We start from the raw sequence: 18931 nt of genomic DNA, 5'->3' as shown, positions 1-18931 counted from the left end.
TCAGGGTGAAGAGTGGAGTTCAAATCCGGATGTCTGTCTGTCCGTCTCTGCAAGCTGTAACTTGAGTAAAAATTAAGATATCACTGCCACGCCCACACAATGGCGAAAACCGAAAACACATAAAGTGCCATAACTAAGCCATAAATAAAGTTATAAAAGTGAAATTTGGAATAAAGGATCGCACTATGAAGGGGCATATTTGGATGTAATTTTTTTGGAGAAGTGGGCGTGGCCCCGCCCCTACTATGTGTTTTGTACATATCTCGTAAACTACTTAAGCTATATCAACCAAACTTTCTACCAAACTTTGTTTCTTTTAGGTACTACCTTATACAGAAATGAAGGATACCTTCCATACAAAGATTATGTTGAAAATTACTAAAAGTGAGTTAACTCACTAAGGAAAGGTCCCAGAAACCTTAAATTTCATTATAAAGAAGGTACAGAAGGGCTCCACCCAAATTGTTATACACAATTTTAAGTGAGTGTGGCTCCGCCCACTTATAGGTCAAAAACCGTATCTCCGAAACTACTCGACCAATATCAATGAAACTTGGTTTGTATTTAAGTATTTAAGCCCTTTATTGCAAAAATGTCCATTCTTTTATATGTAAATATTACATTGCACGAAAAGAGAAAAAAAATCAAAATTAAAAAGCAAACTTGGTAAAAATACACTAAATATAAACTAACGTACCGTTCTAAACTAAAAACAGATTCGGATTTCAATAAATTATGTAATGCAACTTTTAGGAAAAAAATTTGAACAATAGGCTTTTTCAGTCTAACGAATGCACATTATTTGAGGCAAAGTTCCTGTTACATATGTTTAAATATCCAATTGGAATATTTTAACCGTAAAATCGTTGGAGGATGGGATCATGTGTGAAGTTCACGTAAGTGGGAAAAGTTTTTGATTGTCATTCACTTGGGAGTTGCTAGAAATGATTCTTCTGCACATGGTTCACGCAGCAGAAAGCCTCGGAAGAGAAACTCCCTCTTTTGATGACGACCCCTGCAAACGTTTTAAGGATTATGATTTGAGGGCATGCACCTGGAATGTCCGGACCTTTAATTGGGAAGGTGCCTCTGCCCAGCTGGTTGATGTCCTCATATTTCTAAAGGCACCGCCATCCAAGAAAATTCAGCCTCCATGACGAAACATCGCCAAACGGCCTGAGGCTGATCGACTTCTCTGGGGCCCGAAATATGGTCGTCTGTAGTACCAGATTCCATCACAAGAATATTCATCAAGCAACATGGCTGTCTCCTGATCGAAACACGCGTAACCAAATCGATCATGTTGTGATAGACGGAAGACATGTATCCAGTGGTTTAGACTGGCGTACGCTCCGAGGACCAAATATAAACTCGGACCATTATCTAGTTGCAGCGAAGATACGCACCCGCCTCTGTTCAAAAAATAACGCTCGTCAACAAACCCAAGGAAGGTTCGACGTCGAAAAGCTGCAATCGCAACAGACAGCCAAGAAATACTCTACTCGAATTGCACTCCTACTCTCTGAGAGCACTCACTGTGGCATCTCAAACTCACTGCGTACCGCTGCAGCCGAAACAATTGGATCTCGCCAACGACAAAAAACGAGCTGGTATGATGATGATTACCGTCTTGCAGCGCGGAGAAAACAGACTGCCGACCTCGCAACGTTGCAAACGACCACAACACGTGCGAGATGGGATAGATACTGAGAGCTGAAGAGGGAAGCGAAACGCATTTGCAGACAAAAAAAGAAAGAGGCCGAAATGCGTTAGTACGAAGAGCTTGAGAAGTTGGCCGACAGAGGTAATGCTCGAAATTTTTATGAAAAAATTAAGCATCCTCATGTAGAGACCAAGGTGGTAATCTGGTAACCGATGTCCAGGGCATACTGGGATTATGGAGGGAACACTTCTCCGACCTGCTGAACGGCAGTGAAAGTACAACACCTGGAGATGGCGAACCGGATTCCCCAATCGATGACGATTGAACAGATGTTCCATTACCCGACCATGAAGAAATTCAAATAACAATTGTTTGGTCCAATTCCTAGCCGATTGTTGTACAGTGTAATATTGAAGCAGGTTTTCCAAAATTAGATAAAACATGTAAGGAAAGGCTAAGTTCGGGTGCAACCGAACATTTTATACTCTCGCAATTTACACACACACAATTCGGCATAAAGTCCAATAGAATAACGAAAATCATCTAAACTGTACTAAGGAAACTTTTTCGCCTCACATTGAAAGTCGGGCAAGACGTAAAAGACATAAGTATTTAAAAGTTGACATACAAAAAAATTATTTTTAGTATTTTGTGGCTACACCCCTTTGATTTTACACTGCTTGTAGCCTTCTCGGCATTGATTTAACCAGATTTTTGCACACATTCGGACTAAGCTTGTTCCATTCCTCTTGTAAAGCATTCTTCAACTGGTCCTTCGATGCGCACATCCTGTTCTGCATCCTGCGTCCTAATTCGTCCCACAAATGTTCAATTACATTGAGGTCCGGGCTTTGCGCAGGTGTTTTGATTATGGGAATTAAGCGATGTTGTGAACCGATTTTGCCCATTTTTCATTGTAATTGGTTTCCTTCTGTTATTTCTTCTGTAAAATTTAATGTTTCTGACGTTTTCCGTTAGTGAGTTAACGCACTTTTAGTAATTTTCCAATTTTTTTTCAGAAAGTGGGGTTGATATAGCTTTATTGGTTCCAAGATATTTACAAAAAACTTACTTAGCGGCGAAAAAAATTACATCCAAATATGCAGCATCATAAATGCCCCCTCCTAGTGCGAACCTTTATACCAAATTTTTATACTCTCGCAACCTGTTGCACAGAGTATCATAGTTTTGTTCACATAACGGTTGTTTGTGTCACCAAGAAATATAAGAGTTAGATATGGGGTTATATATACATAAATGATCAGGATGACGAGTGGATTTGAAATCCGGATGTCTGTCCGTCCGTCTGTCCGTGCAAGCGATAACTTGAGTAAAAATTAAGATATCTTAATGAAACTTGGAACACATGTTCCATGGCACCCTGAGGAGGTTGCTTTCTGGGCAAAATCGGTCCACTGCCACGCCCACAAAATGGTGAAAACCGAAAACCTATACTGTGTCATAACCAAGCCTTAAATAAAGTTATGAAAATGAAATTTGGAACATAGGATCCCATTAGGGAGGGGCACATTTGGACGTAATTTTTTTGGAAAAGTGGGCGTGACCCCGCCCCCAAATAGGTTTTTTGTATATAACTCGCAAACCAATAAAGCTATATAAACCAAACTTTCTGCAGTCGTTTATTTTAGCCATTTCCTTATACAGTCCAAAAATGAAAGAAATCGGATAATAACCACGCCCACCTCCCATACAAAGGTTAGGTTGAAAATTACTAAAAGTGGGTTATCTCACTAACGAAAAACGTCAGAAACACCAAATTTTATATAAGAAATGGCAGAAGGAAGCTGCACTGAGATTTTTTTACAAAATGGAAAATGGGCGTGGCGTCGCCCACTTATGGGTCAAAAACCATATCTCAGGAACTACCCGACCGATTTCAATGAAACTTGGTTTGTAATAGTTTCCTTACATCCCAATGATATGTTGTGAAAATAGGCAAAATCGCTTCACAACCACGTCTACTTCCTATATACCAGAACTTAGAAGATGATCTGAATCGTTTAGATTACAATATATAAAGTAAGGACTAGTGAAGATATCGGTGCAGAACTTTGCACAAATACTATGTTTATAGTGTGATAGCCCCATTCTAAAAATCGCCGAAATCGAACAATAGGTTTTCAAGGCCCCATATATCGAACATGAGGACCTCGGTACTTCTAACCTAATATTAGGGTTTCCAACTTTCAATGGACTTTATGCAATATATATGACGAATATGTGGGTCAAATTGTGTATTATATAATATAAAAAAAGTTAAATAAATAAATTGCGAGAGTATAAAATGTTCGGTTACACCCGAACTTAGCCTTTCCTTACTTGTTTTTAGCTTAATTTATGACTTAGTTGTGACACTTTATAGGTTTTCGGTTTTCGCCATTTTGTGGGCGTGGCAATGGTCCGATATCGGCCATTTTCAATACCAACCTCCTCTTTCGTCAAGATATCATAATTTTTACTCAAGTTATCCAGGCAGACAGACATCCGGATTTTAACTCGTCTCGTCATCCTGATCATTTTGATATATATAACCCTATATCTAACTCGTTTAGTTTTATTACTTACAAACAACCGTTATGTGAACAAAACTATAATACTCTCTTAGCAAATTTTGGTGCAAGAGTATAAAAATGTTGAGTGCATTTCCTTGTTATGAGGTTTTGATTAAATACGGAGAGAAAATTGTTTAATTTTTTCGTAAAATCGAGTGATACAGATTTTTAACTTTTTACTTTTCCGAATAATACCGTTATGTTTAATTTATATTATTATTCCTGTATATTGCTAATTATAATTATAAATATTGGGCCATGTAATAAGAACATTTCATTTTCTTCATGATTCATAATTAGTTTAAAAAATCGAAAGATTTGCTAATTATCATTGAGTTAAACAATTAGTTAATTAGTTACTAAACAACTTCCGATCCGTAACTCCACTGTTAAATTCATCCAGTTCCAACCAAGCACCAAATGGATCTCACGACTCTCAAAATCTCAATCCATCTATCCTCCAAAATAAGAATATAGCGAGAAAGATCTTCATTTCATAAGTAATTTATATCTGCTTGCTCTCGCGTCTTTCTGCTTCTTCAAAGACACGAAATACAAATCGGCAGATTTTTTATCAAAAAAAATTGACTATTCAGTATTACTGTAATTTTTTGTGTAGAATTTGTTTTAGACCAGGGTTTTTTGCTTTTGACAACTTATTTGCTAACTAGAGATACATTTTTCATAAAAGTTAAATTATATCTTTACAAATAATGCAACCCTGCCAAGTGCTGAATGTGACTGAAATGCGCACCACCTATGAGTGAATTCTGCCTTACGAATGGATTTTCCTTCATAGTGGATTCATCAATTATGCTCGCCATTATAGCATAATTAAATAAGTAAATTATAAGCAATAATATAATTAAAAATTTAATTCAGTTGAACATTTGTGGAGCCTTTGCCACTTAAAAGAAAATATAAAATTTTGCTGAATCTTTCGCGTTTGTGCTGAATTGACATCGTCAACACGAAGCGAGACGAAAAACGATAACGAGGAGCTCTGAACCCAAATAGGAATTTCAAAATGGCGTCAGTGATTTTTGGTGGAATTTTAGTGTGTGTTTAACTTGGTTTACGCGGTATTTGTGCTGCTTTAAATTTAATAATTGTGAGAAAAATAATAAATGTGAAGTGATTTATCCGTAAAAACAAAAGAGAAATATAAGCTGACGTGCCTTTAGTTTTTTTAATTAGTGATAATTCGCTCAAAAATGGCGCATGTATGTAAAGAAGCGAAATAACTTTCTTTTTTCACAACTTAATTATTTGTGCTGCGGGTCCAGTGTGTAGTTATCTAAAGAAAAGGCGTACAACGCGTTGTTGAATGTTATAACTTGCACTGCTTACTGCAGTTTTTGACAAGTGGCAAGTGGTACAGTCCGAGTTGGGACGCGTTTTTCATTGATTCTAATTGCCAGCGTGGGAACATACGGAAAATTTATACATATATTTTGTCTTAATTGCTGAAATATTTTTCAAAACGTCACAAAGCGCTGGAGTCCAATTTGCCTATGATAAAGTGAAAAAGGCGGGTAAATCAAGAAGAAAAATCCAAAAATGTGTGCAGCACACAGTAACCCACAGCAGGGCTTCGGCTACACTTGGGGATTCGCAGATAACACGCGTACTGAGTCCGTACTGGAGATTCCGGCAAATATAAATTACACAGTTAGCAGTGAATCCGTAAGTGAGCAAAACAAAAATGTAAAATTGTTTAATGTCCGATTATGTTGATTCCTTTCAGTTACAGAAAGATAGCGTATAGACGCGTTTTTGTTTCGCTACCACCAATGTATTGTGTTAGAGCCCCACTGTCTCAATTGGTGTCTGTGTACAAGCACACCTTAACTCCCCCTTCATATCAATTTCTCAGATTCATGCATACTTGTGCACATAGTGCGTGTACTTTTTGATAGAAATGCATATACATATATCCATACATACAATATGTATGCACGTACGTAGTAAGGTTTACATGTATGTACCTTGTGCTCAGACGTACAGGTGAATGTGTGCGACTATACGTATACGAGGTTTTATGTAACGCCATCATAGTCGTTATCGGCTACGGTCACACTTTGTCACATGCATGAGTAGTGGACACCATGAACATTGACGTTTGTTTTGTATTCAAAACAAGTGTTTCATTTGATAAAGGCTTAATGAATTGAAAACTGAATATGTGGCTAAAAATGTGTACAGACATATATATATATATATATATATATATATGTAATAATATATTGAATCGTAGACTAATTTTAAAATGGCGACTGTATAAATTCGCCTCGCTATTGGCAAATAGTAGCTAAGGCGAAGATTGGAGCACAGGGTTGTATTTTTTCGGAGTACCCGTTTATATTCCGACATGATAAATGGTTACGTATCTGAATACACTTGTGCAGTATTTCATTCATTGTACTGTTGCTGTTTAGCAGCTAAATTGGTGTGATGGCTGTGAAAAAGCAACACCACACATATCAGTGTCGGGTACACACACTGCTGCGTGGTCATGTTGCTGAATACACACAATGAAACGCATGGATGAATGTGTTGTGTATTTTGTGTTGTCAAGTTTTTGGCGCAAAAATATATTGACATAAGTCCAATTGTGGGTAAGATGCGCGCTCTCTACTTTGGGATTGTGTGTGTAAAAAGAAGATATGTGTTTGTTTGTTTACATTTTTCTGTTGTAAGTAATTCTAATTGGCATGTTTGACTTGTAAGCTGTAGATTTTGAGGGGGTGTGTAAGGTTTACCACTCAATGGCGCCAGAATATGCTTCAAAATCTGGCATATTCTTTCTAAAGAAAGCTTCCTTGTATAGCAGAAAACAAAAGAGATCGTATCAATTATTCATAAGGACATTTATTTGTGCTAATGTTATTTTAATCAAAATTAAAAAAAAAAAACAAGTAAGGAAGGGCTAAGTTCGAGTGTAACCGAACATTTTATACTCTCGCAATTTTAATATTATATAATACACAATTTGACCTAAATATTCGTCATATATATTGTATAAAGTCCATTGAAAGTTGGAAACCCTAATATTAGGTTAGAAGCACCGAGGTCCTCATGTTCGATATATGGGGCCTTGAAAACCTATGGTCCGATTTCGGCGATTTTTAGAAATGGGCTGCCACACTATAAATACAGTATTTGTGCAAAGTTTTGCACCGATATCTTCACTAGTGCTTACTTTATATATTGTAAAGTAAACGATTCAGATCATCTTCTAAGTTCTGGTATATAGGAAGTAGGCGTGGTTGTGAAGCGATTTGGCCAATTTTCACAACATATTATTGGGAGGTAAGGAAACTATTTCAAACCAAGTTTCATTAAAATCGGTCGAGTAGTTCCTGAGATATGGTTTTTGACCCATAAGTGGGCGACGCCACGCCCATTTTCCATTTTGTAAAAAATCTGAGTGCAGCTTCCATCTGCCATTCCTTATGTGAAATTTAGTGTTTCTGGCGTTTTTCGTTAGTGAGTTAACCCACTTTTAGTAATTTTCAACCTAACCTTTGTATGGGAGGTGGGCGTGGTTATTATCCGATTTCTTTCATTTTTGGACTGTATTAAGAAGTGGTTAAAAAAAAACGACTGCAGAAAGTTTGGTTTATATAGCTTCATTGGTTTGCGAGATATATATAAATAACCGATTGGAACGGGACCACGCCCACTTCCCCAAAACAGTTACATCCAGATATCCCCTTCCTGGTGCGATCCTTTATTCCAAATTTTACTATTATAACTTTATTTATGGCTTAGTTATGACACTTTATGTGTTTTTGGTTTTCGCCATTTTGTGGGCGTGGCAGTGGACCGATTTTGCCCATTTTCGAAAGCAACCCTCTCACGGTCCCAAGGAACATGTGTTCCAAGTTTCATTAAGATATCTCAATTTTTATTCAAGTTACAGCTTGCACGGACGGACGGACATCCGGATTTCAATTCCACTCGTCATTCTGATCATTTATATATATATAACCCCATATCTAACTCTTTTATTTCTTGGTGACACAAACAACCGTTATGTGAACAAAACTATGATACTCTGTGCAACAGGTTGCGAGAGTATAAAAAAAATGAATTCAACAAGTTTTGACTAAAATCAATTGCTGAATATGTACTTGTATTACCGTGTTTCTCAATAATCCACGGTGTCTCAACATTAAAACCACAGTGTTTTTTGGGACTAATTTTTATCCTTGATTGATAACTTGAAAATAATGGGATTTTTTAATTTAATTAATACCAATTAACACAAATATTTTCCCTTCAAAGATCTGTATAAAGTTTAAAGTAAAACCAATTCCATTTTGAAATCAAATTTTATCAAAATTTAAATGCAAAGAAAATTAATTATTAGAAAATCACGCCTTATAATTTACGAATTACTATTATATTTAAAATAATCGATTTTTATTATTTACATTGTCTACTAAGTATTTTTCTAAACAAAATTTATGATTTTGCAGATGCCATATTTGCTATCTACAGATGGCTCTTTAACTGTGCAGAAGGATGTTAAGGGAGGTTTGGCGGCTCAGAAAGGAGGTGTTGTACGACGTATGTTTGTTGTAAATGAACCATTTGCACCAGGGCCGCAACGGTAAGTGTTTAATGTTTAATTATAAATGTATTTTCGAAGCATTCTTTTTTACTATATTTACCAGGTTGAAACTGATTTAGAAATTCATACGATAAGTAATTTTTACAAACTTTAAATATTACCAGAGAAAATGCCTTAGGTTTTTAAATCCAACAATTCATTATTTTTAACCTTTACGAGATTGCAAAATTTATATGAGAATGTAGTGAAATTTAAAATATTTTAATAAAATTTTGTATTTTCTTCTATTTCAGGGTCATAACTGCAGGTACTACTACACCATCGGTGGTGAAGAAACAAGACCAACAAGTGCTCAGTATTAACTGCGACAAAAATTGTAAGCATCCAAGTCCATGCACACCAATCGAGTATATTTAATAGTGTTTCAAAACAAAACAAACTATTTGCTTTTGATTTAGACCTACTTGTAGATCAATCAGATCAGTCACACTCTCTGACTAATGGTATCGTCGACACGAAGTCACAGACCATTCTAACGACAACAGCTGGCGCTAAAACGCATTTTAGTCCCATCGGGCCGATTCATCTCACTGCAGAGGAATGCAACGAGATTTTAATGAAACGAGCGCTTGCCGCATCTCAACAGACTCACACGATCACTACTGCAGACGGACATGGGACGACAAGTAAGACTGTAAAAATTTCAAAGAAATTCTAAGCTCCCTCGTCCGTGCCTTTAAACATCGTGTGACGATCTACTTCTCTTTCTACTAATGAATAGGAATTCGAAAGTGAAGACAATAGAAATGCCAACATATTTTGTACTGTTCGTTCAGTTTTTCAGTACAAATTAACTTGTCAAATACTGTGTTATGAAAGCGCGTCATATCAATTAATTATTATTTTGTTATGATAGATCTATTATTTTTGGCACTTCTTGTCGTAATGTGCGATAAAAATGAATTGAACAAATGCGCGCCATTTTCAAAATTATTTCTGCATTGGTCTTTCTTTCCGAAAATGCAACATTCTCGTCGCAGTTACATTTCGAATATGTCGGAATTTAACTTAAACGGTGGTTTTACAAAATTGTCCTTATTTTATATCATACAAAATACTTGATACTTGATTATAATGGTTTTAATATTGTTTTTGATATTTCTATTTTATATCCATTAGGAAAATTAAATTATACATATGTTGGTGTTAATGTGGCTTGGTGTTGGTGCATAAGGTTTTTGTGTGCTTAAATTACCATTTTCATTAATTATTTCGTAAAAACGCGTACATCAAATATATATGTTTGTATATTTTTTTAACAGAAGTCATAGCAATTAACTATTTCGTATGGTATCATAAATTATATTAATGCATTTCCTACACTAAATTTTTCATTCAAATTTAATAATTAATATAACTGAATGTCATGCATTAAATATTTAACTTCCTAATTTGATGATTTAATGTACATATTGCTTTCGATATTTCGATATGGTGTATGTAGTTTGGATAAATAGTGATCTTAACTGTTAACTGTAAGTAATACCAAATTGGTAACCTCGAAATTTTCGCCATAAAATGGATGTAAATTTATGAAAACGGTCTGAAATGTCTAATTCTGTAATAGAAAGAATAAGGTTTTTACGAGAAACATCCATATTCATTTGATAATTTTATAAACTATTTGAAATAAAACCTTTAGAAAGCGAATTCGAATCGGTTTAGGTTAAAGGAAAATATTAAAGTTTGCTAAATCTTCTGAGTATCCTAGTTAATTATCAAATTGCTTTCCTAAAAATATTATTTAAAAAAATCTTTAAATTAATTTATTCTTTTATATATTTTATTTTTTAATTCATATCTCTCTCTCATACATTTTGTTTAAATATAAATTCATTCAGTTCATATACCGTATACATATATTGATATAGTTAGTTTTGAATTTAATTTTCCGTTCTGTCCAAACATCTCTGGAATTCACTAAAATATATTCGATCAGTATAGAACTGGACAATTTGTTGCCAACAAAACGGACAACCGGATCGATTTTTGCAATTGGGTTACTACTGAGCCATCAAACACAATACTAAGACTAACACATTTCAAATCATGACATTATTTTTGTGTTTGGGAAACTTCTGTCAAATATTTATCTTTGATATTAATTCCAACTTTTGCCTGTTTTCTTTGATTTCTCTTTTGCCCAAATGCGCTCACTCTCAGGTGACATTTTGCCGGGTATATCGGTACAAGTTCAAAAGGTTATTCAAGGTTTAGAAGAGGCAGATGATTCACAAGGCGATACACCCAACTTAAAGTTGGAGCCCGGTACATTAGAGCTATCTCCAAAAACTGAGTTGCAAGATAACATGAATTATAACGAGGTAAGAATGATTGTCACATGAATGTGCGTTGGTTCAAGAATGCAGTCAAATTTTATTGTATTCAAATAGAATGACGCCACAGTTAAGAAGGAGCGCCCTTACAGTTGTGACGAATGCGGCAAATCGTTTTTATTGAAGCACCATTTAACAACACACGCGCGAGTTCACACAGGTATGTTTTTCCGAAAATGAAGAAATAATAAATTCGTTTAAACTTTGACGGTGCACGAATGTATTTTAGGTGAACGGCCGCATGTGTGCGTACATTGTAGCAAGAGCTTTGCCCATAAGCACTGCCTCAATACACATCTGCTGTTGCATTCTACCGATCGGCCCTTTCAGTGTACTGAATGCAAGAAGAGTTTTACTTTGAAACACCACCTGTTGACACATTCACGTGTTCATAGTCGTGATCGGCCATTCGTGTGCCCCGAATGTGGGCGAACGTTCCCACTGAAGCGGCATTTAGTGACCCATAGTAAATTTCACGCAGGTGAACGGCCATACGTTTGTGAGGAATGTGGCGAAAGTTTTGCTCAGGAGAATCACTTAATAATGCATTCACGGTAAGTTTATTTTAATTTCTTTTGAATTAAATTGAAATTTCATTTCACCTTTCTTTTTACTTTCAGTTTTCATGGGTCGCTGAATCCATTTGTATGCCCCGATTGCGGAGTTACATTTCCGCGCAAATTTCAATTGGTAAATCATGGCCGCATACATGGTAAAGTACCACACTCTTGCACCTTGTGTGGCAAAGAGTTCTTACAGAAGCGTACGCTGGTTTCTCATATGAGGTAATTCTAGTAGTTATTATCACTTGTAAAAGCAATTGGTGCTCAAAAATTACCATTTTAGAATTCACACCGGCGACCAGCCATATCCTTGCATTAGTTGTGGAGAGGGCTTTATGTCTAAGGCCGAATTAAATCAACATGTGCGCAATACGCACGGAGGCGTAAATCCAAACTCCTCAAATACTACGGTAAGGATCGACAATATTTCTATATTCTAAAATATCCCTGTGGGAGGAATTTGATTTGGAAAGTGTTTAAAACCAAATATTTCTATGAAATGAAACTGTGATAGTTTTGGTTTTGGATAGTTTAGTTGGACCTCAATTATCCGTGAATCGTTTAACTCAACTAACCGTAAAAATAAAATAAAATTATTTTTGCATCGGAGAAAACTAAAACCCGAAAAATGTATCATATAGAATGATTCAGGTCCGGACCATCTCGAATTATCAAGTTTATACAGCTGTGGAAAAATACTTTATTTCAGCTTCAGCATATAATACTCAAATTTTCTTAGAAACTTTTTTGATCCACACGGAAAAGTTAACAATGTGCTAAATTCAATTGGGAAAAATACTTAAGAATGCAGCAAAAGAATGGTTAAAACATAAAAATTACAAGTGCAAAGTCAGTAATGAGTATTAATATTTGTCGCAAATCCTTTTTGTTTTATTACTGATACACAGGATCTTTGCACTGTCCTTAATAAACTTCTATAACGTTCGATATGGAAGGACCGAACTTTATAATTCGTTGTAGGTACGGTTAGACGAATTAGGAGGCGAATGCTGCATATTTTGACCGAACGCACGTACTTTTAACATCTGGGTCAACTCTGTTTTATATTGATTTCACTCCTGAATAAAATATAATGCCACCGTTTTTGAGTTCAAGACCTGTGTCCTTTAGCAAATCCAATACGACGCTTTCATTGCGATGACGTTACCAAGGTTTTTTTTTCGTACCAGTCTACAATTAAAGTCTGTGTCTTCGAATCGAAGTGCAACTGTTACTTTTGTTATTGGCTTCTCTAGGTGAACAGAAATTTCGCGGTGGATGCCTGTAGCACGCTTTGGGTCCTGTTTTGACAACCTAATGATCATCGTTTTAACCTGGTTAGAAGATGTTCGAGCTGTCTTTCTGGAATCATTTTCTGCGGTTTTAAACTCCGAAAACATTTCAAAGCATTAAAAACCATTATTTTGGAAACGTTTAATTGAGTTGTAATAGCAGTTTAGGTTAATCCGGTCTTTTGGAACTCGATGATTACCTGTCGAAGATTTGAGGTGTAATTTTCACTTTTGACATTAATTACTCGTTTTAAATACAGTAAAATGCAGTCAGGAATATTCAATACATTTTCTTTTATACTACAAAAACCAAATCGTTCTTAAGTATATTTCTCATTCAAAAATGAATGGTCTTTTTAAAATTAAAAATTTTTATTCAAATACTTCATTGTTTAATGACTGCATTTCAATGACAACTATTCAAGCACAAAAAAATACCGTTTTGATGCAGTACTCGATAAAAAATGCGCTTATATGATTGTCAGCGCATTGGTCTTAAGTATTTTTCTACGGCTGTATATATAGTTAATTATTACGTTATGCTAAACAAACTAAGTCCTTAGGAAAATATTTTTTATATAACTTAATTGTTACGTTTTTCCCTTGACAGATACACTCTACGCAGCAACATCATACGCAACAACAACAGACGCAGGGGTCACATCCACAAACCATTACTGTAGTCAGTAATCCAACGAATCCGGCCTTATTAGCTGTGGGCGGTGATAATAATGCTGGCCGGCCCCAATTTGGCTGTCGGTACGTATGAGTTACATCCAGTGAAAAAAAATTATATGTTCTATTCATAAATTGACAACAACTTTCTTGTTTTTTGGCTTTGTAGTGAATGTGGAAGTGCCTTTAATAGTAGAGAAGCGTTAGCGCTTCATTTGCGATTACATACAGGTGATAAAAGCCTTATGACTGATTTGTGCGCTTTAACTGCGGCACTGCCTAGTCATTTCCTCAACACCGGCCTTAATCCAGGCGCCACAGTAGTTGCCACCAATCCCAATATAGTGGCTCAGAATACAGTGCCCGTGCAGATAATTTCATCAACCGGACAAGTCATGACACAAACAACATTGGTACAGGCTGCCGCAGCAACGCATCCCCAGGGTGTGGTTACTAATGTGCCTGGAGTGATGCACCATCAACAGCCGCAACAGCAACTGACCAATGCAGCACCGCAACAGCATCATCCACAGCAACAGCAGGTCACGCCGCCCAAACCAAAGTCACATTTTTGCGCTAGCTGTGGTAAAGGATTCGCTGCTAAGCATGGTCTTATGCAGCATAATCGAAGACATCCTAACGGCGGCTGCACCGTGCGCACACACGTATGCGAGTGTGGCAAGGCATTCTTCCAGAAGAATCACTTGATGCTACATCAGCGCCAGCATTTGGAAACCAAACCGCCATCTGCTGTCTCTCAACAGCAACAACAACAGCAGCAGCAACAACAACAACAACAGCAGCAGCAACAACAACAGGTGCGTTGATTGCATTGCTAAGCAAAAGATAAGAAAAAATAGAATAAATACAAAAAAAGCTGCACAACGCTGTGTAGTCCGCAAAAGAGTAATCCTGCAAAATACGCAAGCTGGCTTTGCAACGCTTCCATTATTATTTTTACACGAACTCGGTAACGTTACGCTGAGACAAATAACCAACGCTTAACATCAAGCCAGCATCCTCATATCAAACAACCACGAAATAAAACTGCATACGCAAAATACTAACATAATGGTAAGGAAATAATTAAATTAATTAAGTCTAAAATATATGCATACATACATACATATTTATATAAAGCCCATTTAAAAAATTGAAAACAAAAAATGGATATGATTAGCAGAAGAACATACTAATGCAGGTGAAAATGTTTTCTAACCTTAAAAAATTAACGAGTAATCTAAACTGAAATAGAGTGCTCGCTCTAAGAAAACTATTAAAGAATTTATACACAGTTTCAATAGTAATCTTTGGGGAAATAAGTTAATGCAAAGTGAGGCAATATTCTGGACAGTTTGTTACACTTTATTAATGTCTGGAAGCTGCTTCCTTCCCCTTACAAAATTACGATTTCCTAATTTGTTTATAGAATTAGCAATATTAGCAATGTAACAAAGCTATTAATGTTTACACATAAATTTTGTCTTTTTTAACTTTTTAAATCGCAATTTAATTGCGGAGCAAGTGAATATAATACTTTTGAAAGTTTATGAAACCAACTCAAAGTATAGTGTCTCGATTACTGATTTTAAACCAACTACAGAATATTGTCAATGAAAATTACAACTCTGCTCAATACATTGCTGGTCATAGGTTAGACGCACCCATTTTGGTTCCTTCAAGAACATGTTATATTTACTACCAGGTTGTTGTTGTAGGTGACCAAAACTTTCTTTTTTTGAGCCTATTGAAGCGCCTAAACATAGACTTTCTATTATTCAATCGAAATATTGTCAAACAAATAAAGTGCTGCTCCAAAATCGTTGATAGATATTTAAAAAATCCAGAGGAATATGAAAAAAATCTTTAAACAACTAAAAACAGAACGCTCGGATCATAAAATTGTTAGAGTTGTTTCCAATAATTGCAGCAATCACAATTGTTTGGATCGAGTTTTCGCTAAATTACATAGACTCCCATTATCATTCAAAGAATGGATATATGAAGTTTTTGCAAACAAAGTTTAAAATACGCTATATTTCTTCCAAAAAGTAATTACCTTAAGTGCGTATACTCTAGTGACCAAGAAAATATGGCCTTTTTTTAAACTGTTCTAAGAAAATGTTTCAAAAATACAATTTTGTTAAATTTTTAAAATCTTTTAATATTTCACTGAATATCCATGAGTTTTGCACATCAACTTTTATTCACTTGAATCCAAAATACAAGTTTTCAAAGCTGAATACTATCGTAAATAAGGTGCATCTAACCTATTGACGAGGAGTGTAATAATTTTGTAATAAATTTTAAATAAGACTATAGATAACCACATTACATTAAAGTTGTGTATGTTAAGAAATCGGATTGTGAAATGAAGTTTCCTTTTATTGTTTGTTAATTTCGTTTACAAACCTTTTAAATTATTTTTGCGCACAAGTCGGGTTTTTCAATTGCTAAATGTTTGAATGTAATATTATTGGATATCATAAACGAAAAAGAAAATATTTTAACTGTTTGAAATTAGTGGTGTAACTCTTTTTTTTTTCGTAAATACTTTGTTTTAAAATACAAGTGTTATAGATAATGATTGAAAATTAAAAGAAATAGATTCTTAGACCAACAGGGAAATAGTTGTGAAGAAATAAACGTATCCGCACTAATTTTTTGTCTATTCATAACGACCTTTTCCATGTACAATTTGTCAAAAAATAAAAATTGTACCTACATGACATGCTGGTGTAGTGTATGCTTCAAGCTTGTTGACACCATCAGTTGATTGCACCAGCATGCTGGTGTAGTGTATTGGCCGCTTTTGCAATAAACAGTATTTTATGTATTCAAATTGCAATTGAAAATTCCAATTACATATGTTTTTCTGTATGCTCTTCATTTATTTGTGTATGTATATCGATTATATGTTTAATTTGAATTCAAAGTAGAAACAGTTCTTCTTTTTTCCATTTAGGATTTAACGCACGAACAGCACAGCCGCTCGCGCAAACAACAACAACCACAATCGGCTATGTTGATTGGCAATCATCAAGCACTGCACTTGCAAGTACTGCAAGGCACCAATGCAGCTCAAGTTATTAAATACGAAATTAATATACCACAGGATAATCAAAGTGGCTGAGCGCGTTGTTAGTGTCGAAATGGTTGAATTATTTCATTGGTAACATTAATTACCATAAAGGACATTAAATATCAAGGACATTTAAGTGGTGAATGTCGGCTGGCGGCTGGGAAGAGGAAGTAAGTGAGTTCAAATTGTACGGTACTCGGTACGGTACTTGTTTTCATTCGTTTAAGTTTATTACGTTTTTAGTATATTAAGCTTTATTGTTTCGCTCTTTATTGTGTGCACACATTTTGCAATGGCAGAGTAGAAATTACTAATTGTTTCAATTTGTGTATATATTTGTTCGATTTAACTTAACTATAACAATTGTAATTTTAAGCCCTCAACCAGACAAGCACACATAATTAAATTAAATTCGTGTTATTAAGCTAATTTACAGGGGAGATATAATTAGTGTATGTTACAATGGTTTGGTTACACATTAAGTCGTGCACAAGATGTAAGGATCATGCGTCTGCGTTAATTATGTTCCGAGTTCTCTTATCCCTCACCTTTGCCCTTATATATACATACAATATATATGTATAACGATAAGAGTGCTTAGATTATAAATCTGAAAAGAATTTCACCTTCATGCCGACATTTTATTAGAAATTAAAATGTCTGATTAATACATAGTATATATACAGTACATAGAATGTATGTAAAAATTTATGCGTTTACATGCGAGACAAAAAACAAAAACAAATAAACAAACATAAAAACAAAAAAACAAAAAAGAAACAACTACAACTAATAATAATAAACAATGCATACATAATCATGTGCTAGCATGACAAAACATAGTTGTATAATATTAGACTTACGTGCATAAGAAATGAATGAATAGTAATAACTAAATATATATATTTTATTATAAGCATAAAAAATTAATGAAAAATAAGAATAAAATAAAAATCAGAAAACATTTAAATCCCTTTATTATTTCACACCTTTACATATTACTGCAAAGATGATGTGCGATCTTTATTTAGAGTTACTTCTCTTACAACTGACAATCAGTGATTTGGACAACACGCTTTCCATAATAGTAGCGGAAAACGATAGGATATAAATTGTATAATTCTATTCTAGCTTTGAATTTGACTGACAAAAGTCGGTTATACATATTATTCATAGTATTACATTTATTTTAGTATTTCAAGTGTTAATTGAGAATGTTGGCCAAAAGTCACTTGACTGCTATGTTCTACTGAATCGAATGCTAGGGTGTACCAGTATTACCTAACAAGATTAGATTATGATCACACATGCCAGCGAGTTATTGATTTCTGTGAAAATTTCACATCTAGTTTTTCTTTCAGCGTTTTGTTTGTAATCACGACAAGAAAAATTCATTATTAAAGTGAAATGATGATTATAAAAGATTTCAGATTCCAGTTAAACTATATCCAAGAGTTGAAATACGAGCAGCGAAATTGCAACTGCAAACTACTAATATACATATACAAAAATAAATATAAACAATGTATACAAAATAATAAATATAGCTCAATTCGTAGTTTACATTCATTAAGAGGAAACAGCTGATTTCATCGTTGCCACCCAGTTATGAATTTTATTCGTTTTGTTACCGCTCATATCATACAACATCTCTTCTTCTTCTTGACTGGCGTAGGCACCGCTTACGCGGTTATAGCCTAGTCCACAATCGCGCGCCACGCATTGTTCCTTTTGGCAGTTTGGCGCCAAGTGAAGCCAGGTCCTTCTCCACCTGGTCCTTTTAACGGAGTGTAGGTCTCCCTCTTCCTCGGCTTCAACCAGCGGTTACTGCATCGAACACATTCAGAGCTGGAGCATTTCGTCCATTCGAACCACATGACCTAGCCAGCGTAGCCGCTGTCTCTTTATTCGGTGAACTATAGAACTATGTCTATGCTAATGTCTAAAGGACCGTAAATCTTCCGCCCAAAAATTTCTGTAAAATTAAGTGTTTCTGACGATTTTTGTTAGTGATTTAACTCACTTTTAGTAATTCTCAACATAACCTTTGTATGGGAGGTAGGTGTGGTTATTATCCGATTTCTTTAATTTTTAGACTGTATAACAAA

General features: G+C 35.1%; 1 protein-coding gene across 6 annotated transcripts; it reads left to right on the top strand.

Annotated features, from left to right (window-relative positions):
• Positions 1–5041: 5041 nt before the first annotated feature.
• LOC105217495 (zinc finger protein 605) lies at positions 5042–17234 on the top strand. 6 transcript variants are annotated; one of them, XM_029043580.2, is made up of 12 exons: positions 5042–5922; positions 8721–8854; positions 9109–9191; positions 9274–9501; positions 11039–11199; positions 11269–11371; positions 11441–11765; positions 11832–11996; positions 12058–12184; positions 13677–13825; positions 13911–14559; positions 16707–17234. In XM_029043580.2, exons 1-12 carry the CDS (start codon positions 5797–5799, stop codon positions 16872–16874), a joined length of 2418 nt encoding a protein of 805 aa, XP_028899413.1. In that variant the 5' UTR covers positions 5042–5796; the 3' UTR covers positions 16875–17234. The 6 variants fall into 6 exon arrangements, 4 of the variants coding, with proteins under 4 accessions (XP_028899413.1, XP_054090727.1, XP_028899415.1 ...); XM_054234752.1 differs by having other exon boundaries at positions 16687–16926; XR_008471994.1 differs by having other exon boundaries at positions 5043–5922; positions 13911–14815.
• Positions 17235–18931: the final 1697 nt, after the last annotated feature.

This window comes from Zeugodacus cucurbitae, chromosome 6 (assembly GCF_028554725.1).
Source record: "Zeugodacus cucurbitae isolate PBARC_wt_2022May chromosome 6, idZeuCucr1.2, whole genome shotgun sequence".
Classification (NCBI taxonomy): Eukaryota; Metazoa; Arthropoda; class Insecta; order Diptera; family Tephritidae; genus Zeugodacus; species Zeugodacus cucurbitae.
This window is presented reverse-complemented; position numbering and strand designations above follow the sequence as displayed.

Excerpts from the sequence above, each read along its gene's own strand:
- LOC105217495 (XM_029043580.2), top strand. The coding sequence starts at position 5,797 with ATGTGTGCAGCACACAGTAACCCACAGCAGGGCTTCGGCTACACTTGG. Across the intron at positions 11,997-12,057 it reads ACGCTGGTTTCTCATATGAG|AATTCACACCGGCGACCAGC; the intron begins GTAATTCTAGTA and ends TTACCATTTTAG. Across the intron at positions 13,826-13,910 it reads CGGCCCCAATTTGGCTGTCG|TGAATGTGGAAGTGCCTTTA; the intron begins GTACGTATGAGT and ends TTGGCTTTGTAG.